The sequence below is a fragment of the Diabrotica virgifera genome, chromosome 8 (genome assembly GCF_917563875.1).
Source record: "Diabrotica virgifera virgifera chromosome 8, PGI_DIABVI_V3a".
NCBI classification, from domain to species: Eukaryota; Metazoa; Arthropoda; class Insecta; order Coleoptera; family Chrysomelidae; genus Diabrotica; species Diabrotica virgifera.
This window is the reverse complement of record NC_065450.1, coordinates 169,693,306-169,718,068: the sequence shown is the minus strand read 5'-3', so window position 1 is coordinate 169,718,068 and position 24,763 is coordinate 169,693,306. Positions and strand designations below refer to the sequence as shown.

Below are 24,763 nucleotides of genomic sequence, written 5' to 3'. Positions count from 1 at the left end.
AAAACACTCGAAACTCCAGAAGATGACCTGCCTTAAGCACCAGATGCTGCGTGGGTTGGGTCTGATGGCATATTCATATTCAGCAACCCCAAAAACTCAAGAGTAATCCGTGTGCACTAATTTAGTACCGAAAACTATCGAAACTACAGAAGATAACGTGCCTTAGGCACCAGGTGCTCCGGTGTCTGTTCTGATGGCATATATATTCAGAAACTTCAAAACCCATGTGTAATCCATTTGCATCAATTAAGTACCGAAAACCCTCGAAATTTCAGAAGATAACGTGCCCTAGGTACCAGGTGCTCTGGTGTTTGCTCTGATGAAGCAATCGTGTTCGACAACGCCAAAATCCGAGTAGTAAGTAATCCGTTTGTAACAATTGAATGCCGAAAATCCTCGGAACTAAAGAAAATATCCTACATTAGGCACCAGGTGCTCCGAGTGTGAGATCTGATGGCGTATTCGCCCCTAGCAATAACCTTGGGCACCAGGTTCTCTGGGATTCGGTTCTGATGGCATATTCGTATTTAGCGACCTCAAGAACCCCTCGTAACCCAATTGCATCAATTTAATGTCAAAATTTATCGAAACTCCAGAAGATGACGTCCCTTGCAGTGACCCTGGGCACCAGTTGCTCGGTAGGTGTGTGCTAATGGCATATTCGTGTTTAGCGACCTGAAAAACTCCCCGAGTAATCCATTTGCATCCATTTTATGCCGAAAACCCTCGAAACTCCAGAAGATGACGTGCCCTAGTAGCAATCCTGGTCACCAGATATTCCGGAGTTCAATTCTGATATCATATTCATGTTTAGAAACCCCAAAAACACGTAAGTAATCCGTTTGCATCAATTTAATACCGAAAGCCCTCGAAACTCCAGAAGATGACGTCCCTTGCAGTGATCTTGGGCACCAGGTGATCGAGAGGTCTGTTCTGATGGCATATTCGTGTTTAACGACTTAAAAACCCCCGAGTAATCAATTTTTATCAATTTAATGTCAAAATCTCTCAAACTCCAGAAGAGGACGCCCCTTGCAGTGAGCTTGGGCTCCAGGTGCACAGGGAGTCGGTTGATGGCATATTCGTGTTTAGCGACCTCAAAAACCCGTAAGTAATTCGTTTGCATCAATTTGACACCGAAATCCCTCGAAACTCCAGAAGACGACATACCTTAGTAGCGACCCTGGGCACCAGGTACTCCGGTGGTCAATTCTGATATCATATTCATATTTAGCGATCCCCAAAACCTGTGACTAATCCGTTTGCATCGATTTAATGCCGAAAACCATCGAAACTCCAGAAGATGACGTCTGTTGTCGTGACCTTGGGCACCAGGTGATCCGGGGATCAGTTCTGATGGCTTAATCGTATTCAGTGACCCCAAAAACCCTCCAAATAATAAATTTTGTTCCTTAGCATACTAATTTTGACTTTATTTTCATATTTATGTAATTTTGGATGCATTTTATGCACTTTACAGTGCAATTATGCATTTCCACCCATTTTTGAATAGTAGACTTTTTTCCTGACGTCATCCTGAACATAATGCAAAAAACTGCGAGTCTCTAGGTGCTGTATTTAAAAATTTATTTATTCGAGTATTTTTAGTGCTAAATGCCCTGGTCTATGGGATGTACGAATGTTTGAGGTTTCATCTTGATAGATAATCACGAGTTTGTTGTTCCATCTTTTCAAAACATTCGTTTTTTTTTGCTATTTTTATACTGCGTAAATTAGGAAGTTAGCCAGAATATAATTTGTTAAAGTTTTGACGTTCATGAGTGTATAGGGTGTCACAAAAAGATTGGCCATAAATTATATCTCCATTTTTAGAGATGAAAATAAGTCAATTTGGCCTAACTTACCCATATGCAAAAGTGGATCGTGAAAAAGTTGCGGGGTCTTAAAGTTACAAAATGTTACCGACTTTTTTAATATTGCTCCAAAACAGTTTAACGAAAATTTATGTATATTGTGTGTTACTGTTAGAATGTCAAACAACTTTTAAAACTACTCCAAAAAATAATAGAACAAAACAGATTACCACAAAAATTAAGATCAAACATCCTGATACCTTTCTTCAAAAATGGAGATCAATCCGACTCGAAGAACAGCAAAACAATTTTTCTTCAAAAATGGAGACCAATCCGACTCGAAGAACAGCAAAGCAATTAACCTGTTAAACACAACACTAAAATTAGCAACCAAATAGACCAAGAGGCAGCGCTGGAAAATCTCTTTGAATTTACTAAAGCTAGATTTTTCACAGTTGATTACTGTGAGTGTGTAGAGAAACATACTGCGGTCGGTCAATCGAAACGTAGAACAGGGGTTACTGAGAGGGTATCAAAGTTGCTTTCCTACGAAGGTAATTATTTCCATTTACTAAGGCTGAAAGTCAGTACACACATTCTAAATTAAATATAAATAAAAGTTATTATAGTCGGTCAACTGTATGACGGGACAGAGCCGGTCGGTCGGCCCCAATAGTCGATTGAGGAAATGAAGCATTTTGGCTCGCAATTTTTTCGTCCAGCATGGATTTACTGGAAATTTTTACAGAAGGTAGGGAATAGTCCAAGGATCATTTTCTATATCATGCCGCTATCATACGCTAAAACCTTGGGGGTGGTTCCCACCCCATCTCGGGGGTGGAAATTTTTTATTACATTTTAACCACGTAATTCGATGGAAAAAGCGAGAAATTCTAAGAAAAAAATGTTTTTTACATTTTCTTCGTAAAACTAATATTTTTCGAGTTATTCGCGCTTGAAAATAACAGTTTTTCGACGAAAAAATCGACTTTTTTAGAGGGTTTTTTGAGAATACCTCGAAAAATATGCATTTAATCAAAAAAAAATTGTAGATATCAAAATTGTATCTTTTAGTAACACCAACCAAATTCTTTTCCTATAATATCTTTAAGACCAATACAAACCGAGATACGGCATGTTAAAGGTTAGCTTTTTTCGTCAAATGCACAATTTGAAATATTCAATGCCAAATAATGGGAATGGGAAACATTTGCATTTTTCATTGCTTTTTGTTTTCATTGAGTCCAAGTCTCTGACCCGTATGTAAGGATTGGACGTGGACGTATTATTGTTTTATATAGCCCTATCTTTGTATTTCTTGATATATTTGAGGAGTGGAAAAGGAAATTGAGCCCAAAATAGTAACCAAACAAATTCTGCGGTAGCGCCATTGTCAATATGGACAAGTGCTTCCAAATTTTGTATACCTACGTCTTTTAAAAATAGTTTTAGAAAATGATTCATTAATGTTTCCGTAATTCTTAAAAACTCAATTTAACTCACTTTATTTCACTCGTTTGTTGATTTAAGATGGTGTTTACTTGATACTACAAAACAATCAAAGTTATTTTGGTTTTTTTTTGTTTTATTTTTTCTTAATAGATATAATAATAATCAATTATTCATTGTACGATAAATTAATAATATCTGTGTGGTGTTTGACAAATGATAATAAAGTTTTTAATAATATCTAAAGATTGGCACTCGATGTAAATCTATCAACTACATTGTAAATAAGATAAATTTTAAAATATATATCGGGTATTATATCATATAAGTATTAGTCGTACGACTTTTATCATGTAAAAATATCAAGTCACAGATTTTATCAGATTTTTCCTGACAAACAACATTAAAATATTGTTTGTTTTCTGTTTTTCGTGTGACAAAAAAGACGTAATTTTCTTGGAAATCCGGTGCCAAAAAACCGAATTAGGCTTAATGGGTTTATGATAAATTTTATTAATAAATGTTTTAAAAACGTGAAATGTTGATTTGTATGTAGGCCAAGAATAAGTCGGATACAACGTCTGCTGACGTTACATGCGGTGGGATGTACGAATGTTTGAGGTTTCATTTTGATAGATAATCACGAGTTTGTTGTTCCTTCTTTTTAAAACATTCGATTTTTTTGCTATTTTTATACTGCGTAAATTAGAAAGTTAGCAAGAAAGAATTTGTTAAAGTTTTGACGTTCATGTGTGTAGGTATAGGGTGTCACAAAAAGATTGGCCATAAATTATATCTCCATTTTTAGAGATGAAAATAAGTCAATTTGGCCTAACTTACCCATATGCAAAAGTGGACCGTGAAAAAGTTGCGGGGTCTTAGAGTTACAAAATATAACCGACTTTTTTAATATTGCTCCAAAACTTTTTACGAAAATTTATTTTATGTGTTAGCATGTCAAACAACTTTTAAAACTAGTCCAAAAAATAATAGAACAAAACAGAATACCACAAAAATGAAGATCAAACATCCTAATATGTACCTTTCTTCAAAAATGGAGACCAATCCGACTCGAAGAACAGCAAAGGAATTAACCTGTTAAACACAACACTAAAATTAGCAACCAAAGTAATAACAAACAAATCTAATAAAATTATAACACTAGCAAAACACTAGCCAGACGAATGGAGAAGCGGTATATTAGTACCTGTCTACAAAAACAAGAGAGACATACAACAATGTCAAACTACAGGGCTATAAAACTACTTAGCCACACCATGAAAATATCTTCTTCTTCTTAAAGTCCGTCTCCGGAAATCATCACAGCTATTCTTATTTTACTGGCGGCCGCCCTAAATAGGTCGATGGAACTGCAGCCGAACCATTCCCTCAGATTTCTTAACCAAGATATTCTGCGCCTACCGATACTTCTCTTACCCCTGATTTTACCCTGGATGATCAGTCTCAGCAGCGAGTATTTGTCACCTCTCATAACATGGCCAAAGTAATTAGCTTTCTTCTTTTAACAGTAAGTACAACTTCACATCCTTTTCCGATCCGACGTAAAATTTCGGCATTCGTCACGTGGTCCACCCAAGATACACGTAGCATTTTACGGTAACACCACATCTCAAAAGCTTCAATGTTTTTAATGCTGCCCATATTCATGGTCCATGACTCAACTCCATATAATAAAGTGGAGAATGCTGATCTAGCTATTTCTATTCTTGCTCTTATTTCTTTTGTTTGATCGCCTGTATGATCCAGGCAAGCTCCAAGGTATTTATAGGAGGATACCCTTTCTATAACGGTGTTATTGACAACCAAATCATTCCTGGCGTGTGGATCTTTTGTTATTACCATCCATTTAGTTTTTCTGAGGTTTAATGTAAGTCCGTAGCTGTTGCAGTAGTGGTTAATGCGTTCCATCAGTCGTTGCAGATCTGCAGGATTGTCTGCTAATATCACTGTGTCGTCAGCGTATCTCACATTATTGACAAAGTCGAGTGACAAAGAAGGATAAAATTAGAAATGAGTATATTAGGGGAAGTCTAGGTGTGGCACCAATTGATGCCAAAACGAGAGAGCATAGGTTAAGATGGTTTGGTCATGTTAAACGTCGAGACGTTAATCACCCAATACGAAAAATAGCTGAAGTGCAGATTTCTGGAAGGAGTAGGAGAGGCGAACCAAAGAAGACCTGGGGGGGGGGGAAGACGATAAGGCAGGACATGTTGGTAAAGGGGATTAACATTGATATGACCCAAGATGGAATTGTGTTGAGAAATGCAATTAGGGAGCCGACCCCGCATAGGGACAAGGCAAAGAGAATGATGATGATATAACACTAGCAAAAGAATATCAAGGTTTTAGGTCTATAAGATGATGCACCGACACTATATTTACAATAAGTCGGGCTCAAGATAAATCACTAGAATACAACAAATACGGTATATTTATTTCGTGGACCTTAATAAGGCATTTGGTAGGGTCAAATTAAAAGATGTCTGTACCCTATAGAAATAATTAAAAAGATATCTACCGGAACAACACAACAAAAGTAGAAGTAAAGGAAGTACTAAATGATCCAATTGATGCTGGCAATGGCATAAGACAAGGGGATTCCCTGAACCCTCCATTGTTGGACCTGATCATAGATGATATAATAAAAACAGTAAGAACGAAAAAAGTATATCAAATGGGAGAAAAACAACTTAAAATAGTCTGCCATAACACAATATTAATATCTCAAAGTGGAGATGATTTTCAACCCTTGCTGCACCGATTTAATATAACCGCCAAAAAATTAGCATGTTATAACAGCAAATCTATTAAAATGTAAATTAGAGCTGGAGGATCAGATAATAGAACAAGTGATGGAGTTTAAATATCTATCCATCACATTGCGTAGCTACGGCAAGCTCAAAACAGAAGTGGAAGATCGAGTGAATAGAGCAAACATAGCCGCAGGATGCCTGAATGAAACAATATGGAGAAACAAAAATATCAGGAAAGACATGAAATGAAGAATTTACTTAGAAACTGGAGCCCGACTTGGGCTGTAGCGTTATAAGTATGTAATAATATGAAATAGATTGAGTGAATCGGAAGGAAACATGTAACATTTGGTTTGATTCAATCCTTTACGATCATGAGTCAGAAATGTGAATTGTTTCAAATTGCTAGAGAAATAGAAAGTTTTAAAAAAGATTTGCCAATTGCCGTTGAAAAATTAGAATGGGAAAAATTCTGTTTTGCTTGTTGTTCATTGAAGTAAAAACCAGGCTTTTGCTAATTTGGAAAAAAAGTAGTACTACTAAACCCTAATGACTTAATTAAAGTTAAAGAGATAATTATTTTCTAAAGAGATTATTTCTATCACATTAAGTATATTACTAAAAAATCACAAAAGAGAACATATAATTAATTGATTAATAAATACTGCATTAAAACTTCATTTGTGACATATTCGATATATTTCTTTGATTTGATAATATTTTATGTGTTTTTGTGTTTCGGAAAATAGATTAACAGACTATTGATTTTTAATTTCTATAGCTTAATGATGTTGGACCAGGAGATTGTTTTTCAATAAATACTCATTAATTTTTTAATTTTATGTATTAGGTTTTTATTGGCCTTTTTCAAAGATGACTTCTCGTTTATTATTTGTCGTCTACGAATATTCCTATACAATAAAACCTGGTCAACGTATCCCTTAAATGCAATATGTCGTCTTGTGGCAACATAATAAAATATGTTGTCTTTTAGCAACATACCCAATTTTAAATTGATAAAAACATATGTGCGAATGTAGATTTCATGTCACTACATATTGTATTTGTTTGTCGATGTATCTACTATAAGCCACTATTAGAAAAAATCGCATTTTAATTCTAGTCCAGGAACCAAAGCTTTTCACCTCGCAATTTTTACAGAATGGATCAATTTGCTTGAAAATTTGAGAATAAGTAGTGGATAGTTCATGGATCAAAATCTATATGATGCCGATAGGCGCTTTTACCATGGGGGTGGTTGCCACCCCATCTCGGGGGTGGAAATTTTTTATTATATTTTGACCGCAAAAGTTAATAAATACATTCATTTTAAGTAAAAAATGTTCTATACATTTTTTTGATAAAATTAATAGTTTTTGATTTATTCGCTCTCGAAAGTGTTAGTTTTATATCTAAAAAATCGATGTTTTTCGATGGTATACTCATTTACTATTCACTTAATTTTTGCCGTAGAACAAATTTTATCAAACCAAGTTCTTGGGTATTAAATTACCTACAATTTCATATTTAAACATTTTTTTATCTCTGATGCTAATCTTTCTATTCTGAAGAAAATGGCATTTTTTACCAAATTGCAAACATTCGTAATTCGCTTTAAACTTCAGTTTTTTAAAAACTAATCATTTTAAGCCAGTCAAACTTCTAGAATCTATTAACAATGCATAAATAAAGAAGAATAAATAAGGCCAATGACTAAAAACACCGCTAACTTACATTATTATGCTTCCAATTGGATTTCTCCTTTTTTCTTCTTCAAAAAAATATATTGATTTTTTAACCGTAACTTTTTATTTTTTATCTTAGAAAGTTCGTTAAAAAAATTTTGTAGGTATTTACAAGAACTATAAGGTTATTAATATTAAATGCTTTTAAAATTCTCGAGTCACAAAAAGAGGTGGCATTGAAAGGGTTGGTAAAGGTGGTTTTTGCATGATATTACAAGTTTTAATTGTCAATAGCTCACTCAATTTTTGTCGTAAAAAAATTTTTGTAAACCAAGTTCTTGGCAATTAAATAAGCTACAATTTCCTATTTAAATATTTTCTCCTATATTTGATACTAATATTTCTATTCTGAAGAAAAGAGCATTTTTTACCAAACTACAAAAACTCGTTATTCGCTTTAAACTCCATTTTTTTTAAACTAATCATTCTAAGCCGATCAAACTTCTAGAACCTATTAACAATACATAAATCAAGAAAACCAAATCAGATCATTGACAAATTTTAATTACGGTGGTGGTTAGGGGGTTGTTTACGATCACTTTTTTGCTGAAAAAAAATAGGGACTGGCATTCTTTTCATTATAAGTCACTTAATTTTTTTAGCTAGAGATTTTTCTTTTATTTCTGGAGATACATATTTTTAAATACTTTAAATTAGTTTTAACAAGTTATCCTCGAAAAATGCATAGTTTTCCCGTCCTTTGACTTTGAAACTATAATATTTAGCATTTAACGAAGAAGAGCCAACATATAATAAAGTATAGCTCGATTAGTGTTGGTCTTAAAGAAAATAAAAAAAAATGGTTTTGTTTATTTTTTAAAATGGTACATTTTTGTTAAGTAAAGTTGTTTTTATAAAACGAAAACTTTTTGAGTTATTAGCAGAAAACTGATTAAAAACATTGATTTTTTCGATATAAAACTAACACTTTCGATAGCGAATAAATCGAAAACTAGGAATTTTATCAAAAAAATGTATAGAACGTTTTTAGCTTATAATGAATGTTTTTACCAACTCTTGCGGTCAAGATATAATAAAAATTTCCACCCCCGAGATGGGGTGGCAACCACCCCCATGGTAAAAGCGCCTTTTGGCATGATATAGATTTTGATCCTTGGACTATCCACTACTTATTCTCAAATTTTCAAGCAAATCGATCCATTCTGTAAAAATTGCGAGGTTTTGTCCTATTTTAAGCTTCATTACTTGGACTATTCGTAATTGGCTTGCCATATCCATGATCAGGTTTAACAATAGGCGACATTGCCAGCTTCAGTTTTGTCAGTTGTTCTTCTACTTTTACCTTTATTGTGTTGTTCAAGTTTCAATGTTAGTAAATATAATAACATTTTTATTATTTTAGAACTGGTAAAACACCTTTACAAGAATGAGATTCCCATTGCCGTAGCCACGTCATCCTCCTTAGAAGCGATGCAAGTAAAAACCAAAGATCACCAAGATGTTTTTAAATTGTTCCATCACATTGTCTGTGGTAGCACGGATCCAGCTGTTAAACATGGAAAACCAGCTCCAGATATATTTTTAGTATGTGCTTCCAGATTTCCTGATAAACCTAGTCCTTCTAAAGTAAGTTTTCCATGATTTTGAAATTTATGTTTTGTAACAAGCTAACCGTAGTTTTGTAACCATAAAGCGTTCAGTAAATCAGTAAAGTAAAGCACAAGCTGATGAAGAAATTAACCAGTACTATAGTCAATCAGAGAAAAGAAGTTATGAAAAAGAACCTCAAATATTGAAATCTGAAATTGAGTCGGCAATAAAAAAGTTAAAATGTAGAAAAGCACAAGGAGAGGATGGAATAACAGCTGAAATACTCAAAGAAATGGGAGAATTAGGGACGGAAGTAATGCTTAGAATTTGCAATGAGATCTGGAATACCGGAAAGTGGCCAAATGACTGGGGTAAACTCACGTTTATTCCCATATACAAAAAAGGTTCTCCGGCAGATTGCAGTAATTACCGTACAATCAATGAAAGATTAAAATCCATTCTCTTGCCGCAAATTCCACAAGAACAATGCGGATTCGTCCCAGGTAGGGGGACAAGAGAACATATTCTTAATATTCGTCAAATTATCGAAAAATCTCGAGAGTTTAACATAGAAACATATTTTTTGTGCTTTGTTGACTACTCCAAGGCCTTCGATAACGTAAAATGGGATAAAATGTGGCATATACTTAGAGAAATGGGTACGCCAGAACATCTAATCTATCTATTACAAGCACTTTATGTAAATAACACCGCTAATGTAAGAGTTAATAATGTGGTTTCGAAAAACTTTAAATTAAAATCTGGAGTGCGGCAGGGATGTATAATATCCCCCATTCTATTCAATATATATATATATATATATATATATATATATATATATATATATATATATATATATATATATATAGTGAACACATTATACGTCAAGTATTTGAGGAATGGCAAGGTGGAGCAACGATAGGAGGAAGACAAATAAAAAACCTACGTTATGCTGATGACACTGTTATATTGGCGTCTTCACTAGAAGAACTGGAAGAAATTATGAATAGGCTAGGAACGGTGAGTACAGAATATGGTTTGAAAATAAATATACAGAAAACCAAAGTAATGATCATCGATAGAATCAGAAACAACCAACCGGAGATAAGAGACTCTGCAGGTTACGAAGTGGTCAGACAATTTAATTACTTAGGCTCCATTATTACTAACAGTGGAGGATGCGAAGACGAGATCCGTAGGCGCATCATAATGGCCAGATCGGCAACAGCCAAACTCACAAAAATATGGAAGAATACTGACATTACAAAAAACACAAAATTACGCCTTGTTCGAGCGTTAATATTTCGTATCGCCACCTACGCTTCAAAGACTTGGACCATCAAAAAAGCAGATTCAAAACGTATAATGGCATTTGAAATGTGGGTCTACCGGAGAATGTTGCGCATACCATGGACCGCAAATTGCACAAATAATTCAATATTAGCCGAACTTAACATAAAAACTAGACTCAGCACAACTATTAACCAAAATATACTGAGATATTTTGGACATATAACTAGAAGAAGGGAAGGCATGGAACGAATGATAGTTGAAGGCAACGTAGAGGGAAGAAGATCCAGAGGAAGATCTCCATTACGATGGTCGGACCAAATAAGGGACATGACTGGTTACTCGTTCTCCGAAGCAAAACAACACTCACAGGAGAGAGAGGATTGGATAGAAATAGTCAAACGACTTACATGACGACACTACATCCTTACGAAGGAGAACAGATGGAGGAGGAGGATAGTCAATCATCATCTATCCGGACAGAGGCAGGAGAATCCGACGATATCAAAATCTAATGTGGGCTCCGACAGGGATGTATACTATCACCACTGCTTTCACGAAACAGTAGATGATGTTGAAGCCGGAATTCGAATTACCGAAGAATGTATCAATACTTCAGACAGTTCTGAAGCTCTTCTGAGGAGCAAGAAGGCGAAGAATTTCCTGGCTGAAAAATCTATGTACGTGGTTTAACCAGAGACATGTTAACCGTAGACAAGGCATACTGAGCAAAAAAGCAGGGCAGTCGATCGGTGGTCTATCTATCTCTTTTTACTAAGCGATACCGCTCATATGACGGACAAAGATGGCTAGACCACTCAAAATGAATATTGACCAATGGCGTCCTTGATATTGGCGTTACACCTCGATGCACAGAGCGGCCCATAGCTAGCCTAATCTACAGGTTATTATATCTGTGGGTTTAAAACAACAACCACAAATCTTTTCAGGGCAGCATGGGCAAAGTACAGATTGTCATGATAGTCGCCAATATCCAAAACGGATACTTTAATACTCAACCAAACTTATATGGAATCACTATGTATTTGAAACCTGCAACTTTTGTAAGCTAAAGGTAGTTAATTATTATAGTTAAAACGATTAGAAGAAGAGCTGCCGTGCCCAAAGACTATAGCACAGGGGTTCCCAAACTTTTTGTACCACGCCCCCTTTTGTTGAAATGAAAACTTCTCGCGCCCCCCCCCCCTTTATAATAAATTGTATGCGCCTAAATAGGAACAAAACAAATCATTTATTTATTCTGCCATAAGATACAACAATATCAGTTTCCATAAAATACAAAAATTAATAAAAGAAAAATAGATTAGGTTGGTTAGTGAGATGGATGTGTTTGCGTTTTATTTACTAGTATGCCTATTCGTGGCTGAGTTTTAGTAAGTGCACAGCACAAGTCACTAGCAACATCAAGTTTATTCCGATACTTTGTTTTAATTGTCACAAGTGTTGAAAATCGCAGTTACTTGAAAAAGGCAAATATAAATGAAGAGCTTCCCGTGATACACTAAGATACACTTTGAAATATTTTAACCAAAATGAAGGTTTGTCAATTATAACAAATTATTTGGCAGAGGAATCATGCAAAAAATCATTTGGACTTATTTGCAAAGCATCTTCCTGAAGTGATTCAGGCAGGGAGACTATGTTGACATGGAATGGATCAGTTGACATTCTGTAAATAAAATTGTCATAAGTGTTTGGGAAGTATTTCTGGAACTCTTCAATTAGGCGCTCCAAATGGTTTGATATTTGGATTTTCAAACTTTATCCTTCATAAATGTCCTGAAGCGTGTTTCTTCTAAGATTTGCTTTACTTTAGAAAAATTTGAATAATTTCAGGGGTCTGCTGATATTTTACGCCTCCAAAGTTGAGTAATTAAGCCTCCATCACACTGAGTAACTACTATGCTACTATATTTAAGTCTCCACCCTGCAGTTTTAGGTTAAGGCTGTTCAACGAGTCAAAGATGTCTGACAAATAAGCCAATATTACTTGGGTACAATGTTTTTTGAAGGCCATGTTTAGCTCATTTTGTTTTTGATGTTCCAAGGTGATTACTTCATCTCAAAGGTCAAATAATCTTGCCAACATGTTTCCTTTTGAGAGCCATCGTACTTTTGTATGAAGTAGCAGTGTTTTGGGATTACTTTCTAAATCCTCACAAAGAGTTTTGAACAGTCGAGTATTCAACGCACTGTTTTTTTTATGTACTTCATTAGCACAACTTTAAGACAGCCATAAGTTTATTTGGAATGGTTTTTGCTGCCAAGGCTTGTCGATGTATAAAACAATGTATCCCAATCACATCAGAATTTTTCTCTATTACTAATTGCAAATAGCCTGAGCGAAAACCAAGCATTGAAGGGGCGCCATCTGTACATAAACTGATCAGTTTTTGCAAAGAGGGTTCATGTTTGTCAAAAACCTTTCACACTGCTTTCATAACATTAATAGCTTTTGTCGTGGTCTCCAGTCTCCAACTCTGTAGAAAAGAGTAGCTCGTGTTTCGTTCTTTCGTTTTGAATATACCGAACATAAACAATTAACTGAGGACATTGTGCTATGTCAGTACTCTCATCTAGCTGAATAGCAAAAAATGGCGATTATTTTACTGTATCAACTACCTGGTTTTGTATGTCTTCGGTCATATCGTCAATGCGGCGTTTCATAGTGTTGTCAAAAAGAGGTATTTGAGATAACTTTTGCTTACTCTGCGTTACCAGACACAGTCTAACAAGCGGTTAATTTTGAATTTTAGAAAAATAACTAAATTTAATTTAATGTTCAACTTGTCTCGCGCCCCCCCCCTGATATGTCCTCACGCCCCCCAGTTTGGGAACCCCTGCTATAGCAGAAGCAAGTTACGGGATCCCGAGTTAACCAGGCAGCACAAGATTGATCACGTAAATTGGTGTCTTCAACACCAAAAGTGGAACATTAGCCTAATAATATAAAAAAAAATCAAAACGTAATTCCGTACAGGTTGAAATAAATTTTATATCAAAGTTTAGGTGAATACAAAAGATATTTTCAAAAAAGTATCCAAATGATATGAGGAGATCATTGTTTAAATAATTAAAAAGGGTCATTTTTGCACAATATTTACTTGCTAACTGCTGAGGTAATTTACCTTTTAATGAAGGTCTTTAGGGATTTTTTTCTACAAAGCTGAAGGATAAATATTTTACCTAAGACTTACTAAATTAAATTTGACCCCCTATTTATATAAATAATTGTATATAAAATTTAAAAATCAAATTTGCAAAAAATATTATTTGCGTTTTAAATAAGCACTAACTATAATAGTATATTATTCAACGAGCATGTAATGATGGCTATTACTCACGATGATGAAGTTTGCGACACGAGCCGTAGGCAAGTGTCGTAATTCATCAGAGTGAGCAATGGTCATTACATGCAAGTAGAATAGTATACTTTTTCTACGACCTTTTTTATTTGGGTTAGTAGAAAATATAATTATCAACTACTAACATTATTCAAAATTGAAAGATTTTATTTTTCATAAGAAAACATATTTTATATAACTATGGCTACACTGTTAGAATTGCCCTCTTTGAGCTTACGAAACAGTGAAACAGACAGTTGACATTAGTGTCATGGAATGGAGGTGGCTTTTAAAAATAATACATATTTTATGGCAATTACACGAAAAGGAACGTGTAAAAATATACCAACCCATTGTTACAGTTAAAAATCCTTTAAACATTTTTCGAATTTAATTGTTGATATAAATTATAATGACTATTTTATTAAATAAACAAGTTTAAGTAATTTTTTCTACGACCGTTTAATAATATACTCATTATTCGCTATTTTTGAATAGATAATAACACCTATTACTTTACCCGTGAGTAATAATTCATTACTCACGGGCTGAAGTTACTCGCGGGTCATTACTCACGGGTTGAAGTTAGATTCAAGTGGTGCATGGCACTTTTAATATACCTATTAGCAAATAAAATTACTTAAACTTGTTTATTTAATAAAATAATCATTGTAATTTATATGAACAATTAAATTTGAAAAATGTTTAAAGGATTTTTAACTTTAAAGGCTGTATGACACTATGCATTTTCTTGTATCATTTCTAATATCGTTTCTGATATCGCTTCTTGTATACATTTTCTTGTATCATTTCTTGTACGTACATTTGTGCCCTGTATGACACTATGCAAGTTCTTGTATCGAAAACTGTATGAAATTCGGCACGTGATTGGTCGAAATTTTGTTTGTCACCCTGTCACGTTACATTGGTATGGTAGTACTGCGTCTACAGCTGATTTTAAGGATTTTATAAAATTTATAAACTTTTAAAAACAAATATTTTAATGTTATAATAACTAGAATTTTTACGTTGACTGTTGATTATTTGTGTTTTTTATTGTGTTTTGATATTTGTGCTAAAATATTTGCATTATAATTATCTTCAGTTTGATGCAAATTGGAACTATTGTATTTTCCTCTATTAAAAAATTATGCAATATGAAACCTTTTAAATTAAATAAATGGTTATTAGTAGAACAGTAGTCCATACCAAACGGTATATTAAGTATCAATAAAATATTTATAAATAATACCTACAAAACACAAATAAATTCATCAAGACATAAATCATATGATCTCATTTTCAGCCGCCATTATGCCATTTAGAAGTTTTACCAGCAGGTTTTACGTTTTTGCTCTCTGCGCAGAAATTGGCGCAGTTATTGTACAAGAATCTGTGCCTGACACAAATTCTTGTATCGTTTCTGATATCGTTTCTTGTATCTGTGTATGACACTATACATTTTTTTGACATATCAGAAACGATATTAGAAATGATACAAGAAAATGCATAGTGTCATACAGCCTTAACAATGGGTTAGTATATTTTTTACGTTTAAATTTCAACATTTGACATTTTAAGATTGACGTTATTATAAAAGGTAAACAATAAACAATCGGTATTAATTTCGTAAAAGGACTTACGGATATGAAATTCATATCAATGAATTCTGTTTTACTTACTGTTCATACAATAGATATTAATTGAGAGCACACGTTCTTTTTCATGTAATTGTCTTAAAATATGTCTTATTTTTAAAAGCCTCCGCCATTCCACGACTAAGGGCCGGTTGTTCGAACGTTAATCAGAAATGATCATTATCAAATATTTAATTACTGTCACAACTGTCAATGTCAACTTTGATTGGGTTGCTGAAAACATAATTATTGATTACAGTTATGAAATTAGTTAATAAATTATGTTAATAATTATTATGTTAATTAATTAACTAATCTCATAATTATAATCAATTATGTTTTCAGCAACCCAACCAAAGTTGACATTGACAGTTGTGACAGTAATTAAATATTTGATAGTGATCATTGTTGATTCGCGTTCGAACAACCGGCCCTAAACTAAATGACAACTGTTCGATTGTTTTATAAGTTCAACGAGTGTAATTCTAACAGTGTTGCCATAGTTATATAAAATATATTATTTTCTTATGAAAAATAAAATATTTCGTTTTAAATAATGTTAGTAGTTGATAATTATATTTTTCTACTAATCCAAATAAAAAAAAGTCGTAGAAAAAGTATAGTATTCTACTTGCATGTAATTGCTATTACTCACTCTGATGAATTACGACACTCGCCAATGGCTTGTGTCGCAAACTTCATCCTCGTGAGTAATAGCCATCATTACATGCTCGTTGAATAATATACTATTATTTGCTAATAGGTATATCAAAAGTGCCATGCACCACTTGAATCTAACTTCAACCCGTGAGTAATGACCCGTGAGTAACTTCAGCCCGTGAGTAATGAAGCATTACTCACGGGTAAAGTAATGGGTGTTCTTATCTATTCAAAAACAGCGAATAATGAGCAATATTATTAAACGGTCGTAGAAAAAAAAAAAATTTAATAATTTATGAGATATTTAATTTGTTTATAAAATATTACTATATTTTCAATTGCAAAAACGCGATTGTTACCAAAAGAATATAAATCTGTGTAAAACCTCATTACTTTTATTTTTATGTATGATTTCGATAAATGTATTGATAAATTCAAATTTCAATTTAACTCCCCTCTAAAATGGCATTTGAAAATTGTTCTAATGTGTTTATAATTTGTTTTTTAATAACGTCACGGGGATTAAACATTTTGAAATCCTGTTTCGATAATCGGGTTCCTGGGAATTTTTCACTAATTAACTTTCTTTCTTTCTTTCTTTCTCCCCTTCCTTGTACCCTATCAGGGTGTCGGATTTGGGTTCGCTGTTTTAATTTACATTCACCCATCTCTTCCATTATTTTCTGTTTTCCGCCATTATTTTTAATTCCTCAAGTGATTTTCCTTTAACTTTTCCCGCCACTAATTAACAATTTTTTTTTGTCGTTTTTTCTTCTTCTTTTTTTTCCTTATTGGGACCGTGCAAGTTCGGCAAAGCGACCCCTATTTCTACGCTCTATACTAAAATTCGCACTTTTAATTATATTGGCCAATTATATTAGTCCTGGTTACTGGATAATTGTCAAGACCATAGTCCAAAAAAATAATAAGAAGAAAAAATAAGATTCAGGTTATGTTATGAAAACGTCAACAATTGTATGTGGTAAATACAATTAGTTATTAAAATGCAGTACTGCAAGCAAAATAAAATTAATTAAATTTACCTTTATATAGTAATTGCATATCATATCAATATTGTGGAGCAATATATAATTTTTCTGCTTCATTGACAGAAGGTATGAAATATACGTCAGTTTGACAATTTCAATTGACAATATGAATTATTTAAGATAGTTGCAACATTTCTCCGCTACTCGCGCAGGGTCGTTTCTCGTTTCCCCTTCCAAGTACTTGCACACCGCGAATAGTAAAAGATATATTTTTGCTTATAGAGGGGGTTTCATTAAGAATGTCCAATCTCTGAGTTGTAGATTCTAGACCAGCGGTTCTCAATCTGTGGTACATGTACCACTGGTGGTACATTTCACTATTTGAGGTGGTACACAAAACTCAATACAGCCAAAATCAGCACCGCTATTGGCACAATTATAGTTAATTAGATCACCTAGCTAGATAGGTATTTTAGTTAGATGGTACCAAAAATAATAAAACGTATTTGGTGGTACCTGACTCAAAAAGATTGAGAACCGCTGTTCTAGACCTCACATATATTATGTCCAACAAGGAATTTCGAGAATAGCAATCTCGATTACGATCGACATAAACAATCTCGAACGATAGAGCACTTGCGTGTGACATTTTTGTTCGACATTCGTCACCGTCGATATATTTCGAATGGCTCGAGAATAAGACTATTCTGTCGAAATCCTGACTCACTACTTTGTGCCGTGTAATTTGGCTTACCTATATGAACTTGATTCGGCGAAATGGGCATATAAATAATACACTTTTGGAAAAAGACTAAGTTTTCACTCTAATGGCATATAAAACAACATCCCACCAGAATGAAAACAATGGGAACCTTCTCTGGTTACACCTCCGAGGCTTCTACAATTTGCAAGCCATACGGATGCTGAGACTAAGGAAGATGAGGGAATTCTACAATTTGCAATTCACGTCCCATCTGCTCAGCGCGGTAAAGTTCCAACGAGAATGGTTCCCTTTATACTCCACACAGAGTAATTGTAAATCAAAAATGAATAACCATTTTCAATTTCGTTGCAAAACGAAAATACAGCCGAACCATATTCTAGTCCAATCAGAGAGTGCTGCAAGCACCTCTACCGGTTTCGAAACTTATTAGGATCTCATCAGGAGGCACATATGCTGCTCTCCCCGATCCAACCAAAACAAACCCCAGCGTGCAGTCCCGGATTGCAACGAACGAAATGGCATAGATGCCCTAGCGGCAACTGCTACAAAAAGACTAAGTTTTCACTCTAATGGCATATAAAACAACATAATGCTATTCTACATCCCACCAGAATGAAAACAATGGGAACCTTCTCTGGTTACACCTCCGAGGCTTCTACAATTTGCAAGCCATACGGATGCTGAGACTAAGGAAGATAAGGGAATTCTACAATTTGCAATTCACGTCCCATCTGCTCAGCGCGGTAAAGTTCCAACGAGAATGGTTCCCTTCATACTCCACACAGAGTAAATGTAAATCAAAAATGAATAACCATTTTCAATTTCGTTGCAAAACGAAAATACAGCCGAACCATATTCTAGTCCAATCAGAGAGTGCTGCAAGCACCTCTACCGGTTTCGAAACTTATTAGTCTCTCATCAGGAGGCACATATGCTGCTCTCCCCGATCCAACCAAAACGAACCCCAGCGTGCAGTCCCGGATTGCAACGAACGAAATGGCATAGATGCCCTAGCGGCAACTGCTACAAAAAGACTAAGTTTTCACTCTAATGGCATATAAAACAACATAATGCTATTCTACATCCCACCAGAATGAAAACAATGGGAACCTTCTCTGGTTACACCTCCGAGGCTTCTACAATTTGCAAGCCATACGGTTGCTGAGACTAAGGAAGATGAGGGAATTCTACAATTTGCAATTCACGTCCCATCTGCTCAGCGCGGTAAAGTTCCAACGAGAATTATGTTGTTTTATATGCCATTAGAGTGAAAACTTAGTCTTTTTGTAGCAGTTGCCGCTAGGGCATCTATGCCATTTCGTTCGTTGCAATCCGGGACTGCACGCTGGGGTTTGTTTTGGTTGGATCGGGGAGAGCAGCATATGTGCCTCCTGATGAGAGACTAATAAGTTTCGAAACCGGTAGAGGTGCTTGCAGCACTCTCTGATTGGACTAGAATATGGTTCGGCTGTATTTTCGTTTTGCAACGAAATTGAAAATGGTTATTCATTTTTTATTTTTAATACACTTTTGCTGTATTAACCACTTTAAAAATTGACATTGTACGGCATGAATGAATCAAATATGTAGTAACTTTTTTGTAGATGGTATTTAAAAATGAAACTGAAAAGTTATTACTATATATAGAGTGATATGTAAATATGTAATTATGCTGTGGCTATTGGGACCGTGCAAGTTCGGAAAAGCGACACCTGGTTTCTTCGCTCTGCACTTTTATTCGCACTTTTAATTATATTGGCCAATCATATGGTCCTGGTTACTGGATAATTGTCAAGGCCATAGTCCAAAAAAAAATAATAAGAAGAAAAAATAAGATTTAGGTTATGTTATTAAAACGTAAACAATTGTATGTAGTAAATAAAGTTAGTTATTAAAATGCAGTACTGCAAGCAAAATACAATTAATTAAATTTACCTTTATATAATAATTGCATATCATATCAATATTGTGGAGCAATATATAATTTTTCTTCTTAAATGAAAATAGGTATGAAATGTACGTCAATTTGACAATTTCAATTGACAATATGAATTATTTAAGAAAGTTGCAATATTTCTCCGCTATTTGCGCACGATCGTTTCGCGTATCCCTTCCGAGTACTTGCACACCGCGAATATGATTGACTAAAATAAAACAACGATTAGATAAAAAAAATCACAAATTTTTTTAAATTTGTGATAATCATCCACTCTTTTTGCACATTTTATATTTTTAACTTGGTATCAGAGCTGATGGGCAGTACTTCAAAATTTAAATACTTTTTGTAAGTATGTATTTAAAACTTTGGTATTTAAATGCCAAGTATTTAAATACTCTATAATTATAAATAAGTACTTGGTATTTAAATGCTCTAAAGTCTAAAGTATGTAAATACCTACAAATAAATATTTAAATTTTGAAATACGGCCCATTAGCTCCGATGCCAAGTTAAAAATATGAAATGTACAAAAAGCGTGAATGATTAAGAAAAAAATTAACCCAAAAACTTGGGTACATTTTTAGTGTTTAAATACGTTACAAAATCAGTATTTGTATTTATGATACTTTCCCACATTTATTAAAATTTGTGATTTTTTATATTTCATTGTTTTATTTAAGTTACAATCACACCAACCACAAGCTTTATTTTTTCAACAACATTACCCACAAATTGCATATGGTCAATCCCAAGCACAGACAACAAATATGATGGTTGATCAAATGGCAAATTACACACAACCACCCATACAGGTAGCATACCAACAACCCACTACAGGTAATTACGTCCCACAACAGATGTCTTTTCCATCAACATCGAGATATCCGGATTTACCAACGCAAAACACTCCCATCAATAAAGCATGCCATGTTTCTAAGCGAAATAATGAAACCAAACTCTTTGAGGAATCAAAAGAAAATGAACCAGAAGTAGAAGAGCTCTACGAACCAAACCAATTCCAAACAATAAAATCACGGAGTAAACGCAAACGAAGCGGAGACAGCCCACAGAACAACTCGAAATCAGCAAAAACTATGACCATAAGTAACAAAGTTGAACTGAGCAATCGTTTTGATATACTGCAAGATACTGAGGGAGATCAAAACGAAACCACAAACGACAGCAAAAGTACCACAAAGAAATTCCACCATTTATACTATACGGGGTGAATAAAAATGCCCCAAACCTGCTAAAGTTGAAACAGTAACAACTGATTTTACATATCGCTTACTTTACACTAAAAACTTTACTTAAAACACTACTGGACGAAAATAAGATTGTAAGACATACATACAAATTACCAGAAGAAAAACTTTTTCGAGTAGTTTTGAGAAACCTCCACCACAGTACAGACACCAATGAAATAATAACAGCGCTAAAAGAAAAAGGTCACATGGTTCATCAATATTGAATGTCAGAGACAAACGAACCAAGGAGCCAAAAAACTTATTCTTTATAGACCTCCAACGAAACGAAAAAAATAAAGAAATCTATGACATCAAATTATTACTGCATGCAGATGTCAGAATTATGGACACACTAGAAATCAATGTACACAGCAATTTCGATGTGTTAAATGTGCAGGACTACACGATTATAGACAGTGCACAAAGAAAAAAGAGGATGGTAAGCCACCCAAATGTTCTCTTTGCGGAGGAGCGCATCCCTCAAACTACAAAGGGTGCCAGGTATATCTTGATATCATAAATCGTAGATTTCCTCAAAACAGAAGTGCACCTGGCAAAATAAACACACCCCAACCAGCCAAAATAACAAAACATAGTAACACAAATGAAGAAAGGTCAATAGCTATGACGTATGCAGAAGCTGCGGCAGAACATGTAGTGTTACCAACAAATACAAACGCCCAACCAAATTCCTCAGCAAATGATTTTCAAATAATAACATTTATACAACACCAAAACAATTACCTCCAGCAACAAAACAGCGGAATGGGACGTTTCGATGCCGCCGGTTCATCGCCGGTCGTTTCGATGCCGCCGGTTCATCGCCAGTACATTTCATCGCCGTCATATCTCGCATTTCCTAGAATTCCTAATTAATACTAAAAATAACTAATAATTGTAACTGTCGAAAATTCGGAAATATATCAGATAGCGATTAATTGACTGGCGATGAATCGGCCGGCATCGGCATCGAACTGGCGGCATCGAAACGGCGGCGATGAAACGTCCTAGACCCCAAAACAGACAACTGCAGCTAACTATTGAAAAACAACAAGCTTCAATCAACGACTTAATACTAGAGGTTAAAAACCTAAGATTGGAGGTAAAACAAGACAGGAAAACTAGAGTATAGATGGCACAGTTATTCAAAATTGCTGTCTGGAATGCTAATGGTGTATTGAACCATAAAAATGAATTGCAGGTATTTTTAGAGTCTCATAAAATAGATATAATGCTAATTTCAGAATCCCACCTAACTTCTAACACTAGTTTCAAGATACATGGATATACCAGTTATAATGTAGCGCACCCCGATGCTGTTAGACTAGCAAGAGCAGGAGCCATGGTCCTAATAAAGGATGGCATTAAACACCATTTGGCTAACAAAGTAGAAGAAACATACCTCCAAGCAGTCAGCTTAGTCATAGAGGATTGGATAGGGCCAATAGCGGTTTCAGCTGCCTACTGCCCTCCTAATTATCCACCTAACAAAGAAGCATTCACCAACCTCTTCAAAAGTCTTGGCAATAGATTCCTAGCAGGGGGTGACTACAATGCTAAACATACCAGCTGGGGATCTCGGCTTACAGCACCCGGTAGAGGCAGAATACTCCATCAAGTAAAACAGGAATTAAAACTAGACCATCTATCTACATATCGACCAACCTACTGGCCAACAGATCATCGAAAAATACCTGACTGTCTAGATTTCTTCATTACAAAAGGTTTTGCACAAGGATACCTAGACATACAGTCAAATTTTGATATTGCCTCTGATCATACACCAGTAATTGCTACAATTAACTCTTCGGTAGTATTAAAAGAAAAACCAATAACCTTATGCAATAACAAAACTAATTGGGATCTATTCCGGGATAAAATTGAAGAAAAGCTAAACGCAAAAGAACTCGAAGATGCGGTGGAGTACTTCACAACACTGGTCCAAGGGGCTGCATGGGAATCAACCCCTACCACAACACCAAAGCAAAAACAAGTAAACTGCCCATTAAATGTCAGAGAGATGATTAATGAAAAGAGAAGACTAAGAAACACCTGGCAAAGAACAAGGCACCCAGATGATAGACAAAGATACAATCTAGCTGCAAGGCAGCTAAAAGAAACACTTAGAAGACTTAAAAATAAATCATTCACAGAATATCTACAAAACTTATCACCCTCAGCCGATACTAACTATAGTCTCTGGAAAGCCACAAAATACCTAAAACAGCCACATCAAATCCCACCAATTAGAAAATCTAATGGTACCTGGGCCAAAACAGATGGAGAAAAGGTAGAAGTTTTCGGTAGATATTTGGAGGAAGTATTTCAACCGTTACCACCTGCAAACGGAATTAATGACGACGAAATATATGCATCCCTTGAGGAAAACGAGCAACAAATGGAGCCTATTAAAAACTTCACAATACAAAAAACTTACGACGTTATAAAAAATCACTTAGACCCCAAGAAGGCACCTGGATATGACCTGGTTACCGGCCAAATATTAAAAGAACTTCCTAGAAAAGCGGTCGTTATGTTGACGCAACTCTTCAACGCAGTTCTAAGACTGAAGTACTTCCCTGCACAATGGAAGGTAGCAGAAATCATATTAATTCATAAACAGGGAAAACAGTCAAATGAACCTAGCTCCTATCGACCAATCAGTTTACTACCAGTCTTGTCAAAAATAATGGAAAAGTTACTGATGAAGAGACTGTTGGAAACTGTCGCAGAAAAAAGCTTAATCCCAGACTATCAATTTGGGTTTCGTCAGAAACACTCGACAGTAGAACAAGTGCATCGTGTTGTTAACACAATCATCAAAGCATTCGAAGATAAGAGTTACTGTGAATCAGCTTTTTTGGATGTCAGCAAAGCCTTTGACAAGGTGTGGCATGAGGGACTCCTTTACAAATTAAAAACGCAGCTACCAACAACAATATATTTGATTCTAAAATCCTACTTAGAAGAACGATACTTCAGAGTCAGATATGAAAATGAAGTAACTAAACTACGCATCATCAAATCAGGAGTCCCACAAGGAAGTGTCTTAGGCCCAGTCTTATACCTTCACGGCTGATCTGCCATGTACTGATGACACAGTCACCTCTACCTTTGCTGATGACACAGCTATATTAGCAGTAAACAGAAATCCTGAATAGTTCAGAGAAATAAGGAAAAAAAATATCGTGTTGGTGACACATCCCCCTCCAGGCTCTATAATAATAACCTATATGTTTCCTGCAGCCGATTTTGATGATATACATAGTTATAAACAAATGAAGATCGAAAAACGGTAAATTTTCGCTTTTTTCGTCTCTTACTAAAAAATTGGGCATTTTAAACAAATTTGAGAGTAATAAACTCATAAACCGTATAAAAACTTCAATATGGCGTTCGCTGAATATGTCTATCCTTATTGGTTACTTAGAAAATTGCCAAATAAATCATAAATTTTGAGTTTTTATAAATATTCATAACTTATGTAAAAATTAACTTAGAACCTTCTTATTACATGGAATGCTGAGACTTATGGTGCTTAAATTACACCCTAAATTCCAAAGCAATTGGTCAAAT

General features: G+C 34.8%; 1 protein-coding gene across 1 annotated transcript in view; it reads left to right on the top strand.

Annotated features, from left to right (window-relative positions):
* LOC114338401 (pseudouridine-5'-phosphatase) overlaps positions 1 to 24,763 on the top strand; it is a 66,688-nt gene that overhangs the window by 34,909 nt on the left and 7,016 nt on the right. Inside the window, exon 3 of the mRNA XM_028288992.2 lies at positions 9,149 to 9,372. Coding sequence (XP_028144793.1) covers positions 9,149 to 9,372 — 224 coding nt within the window. The remainder of the gene's footprint in view (positions 1 to 9,148; positions 9,373 to 24,763) is intronic.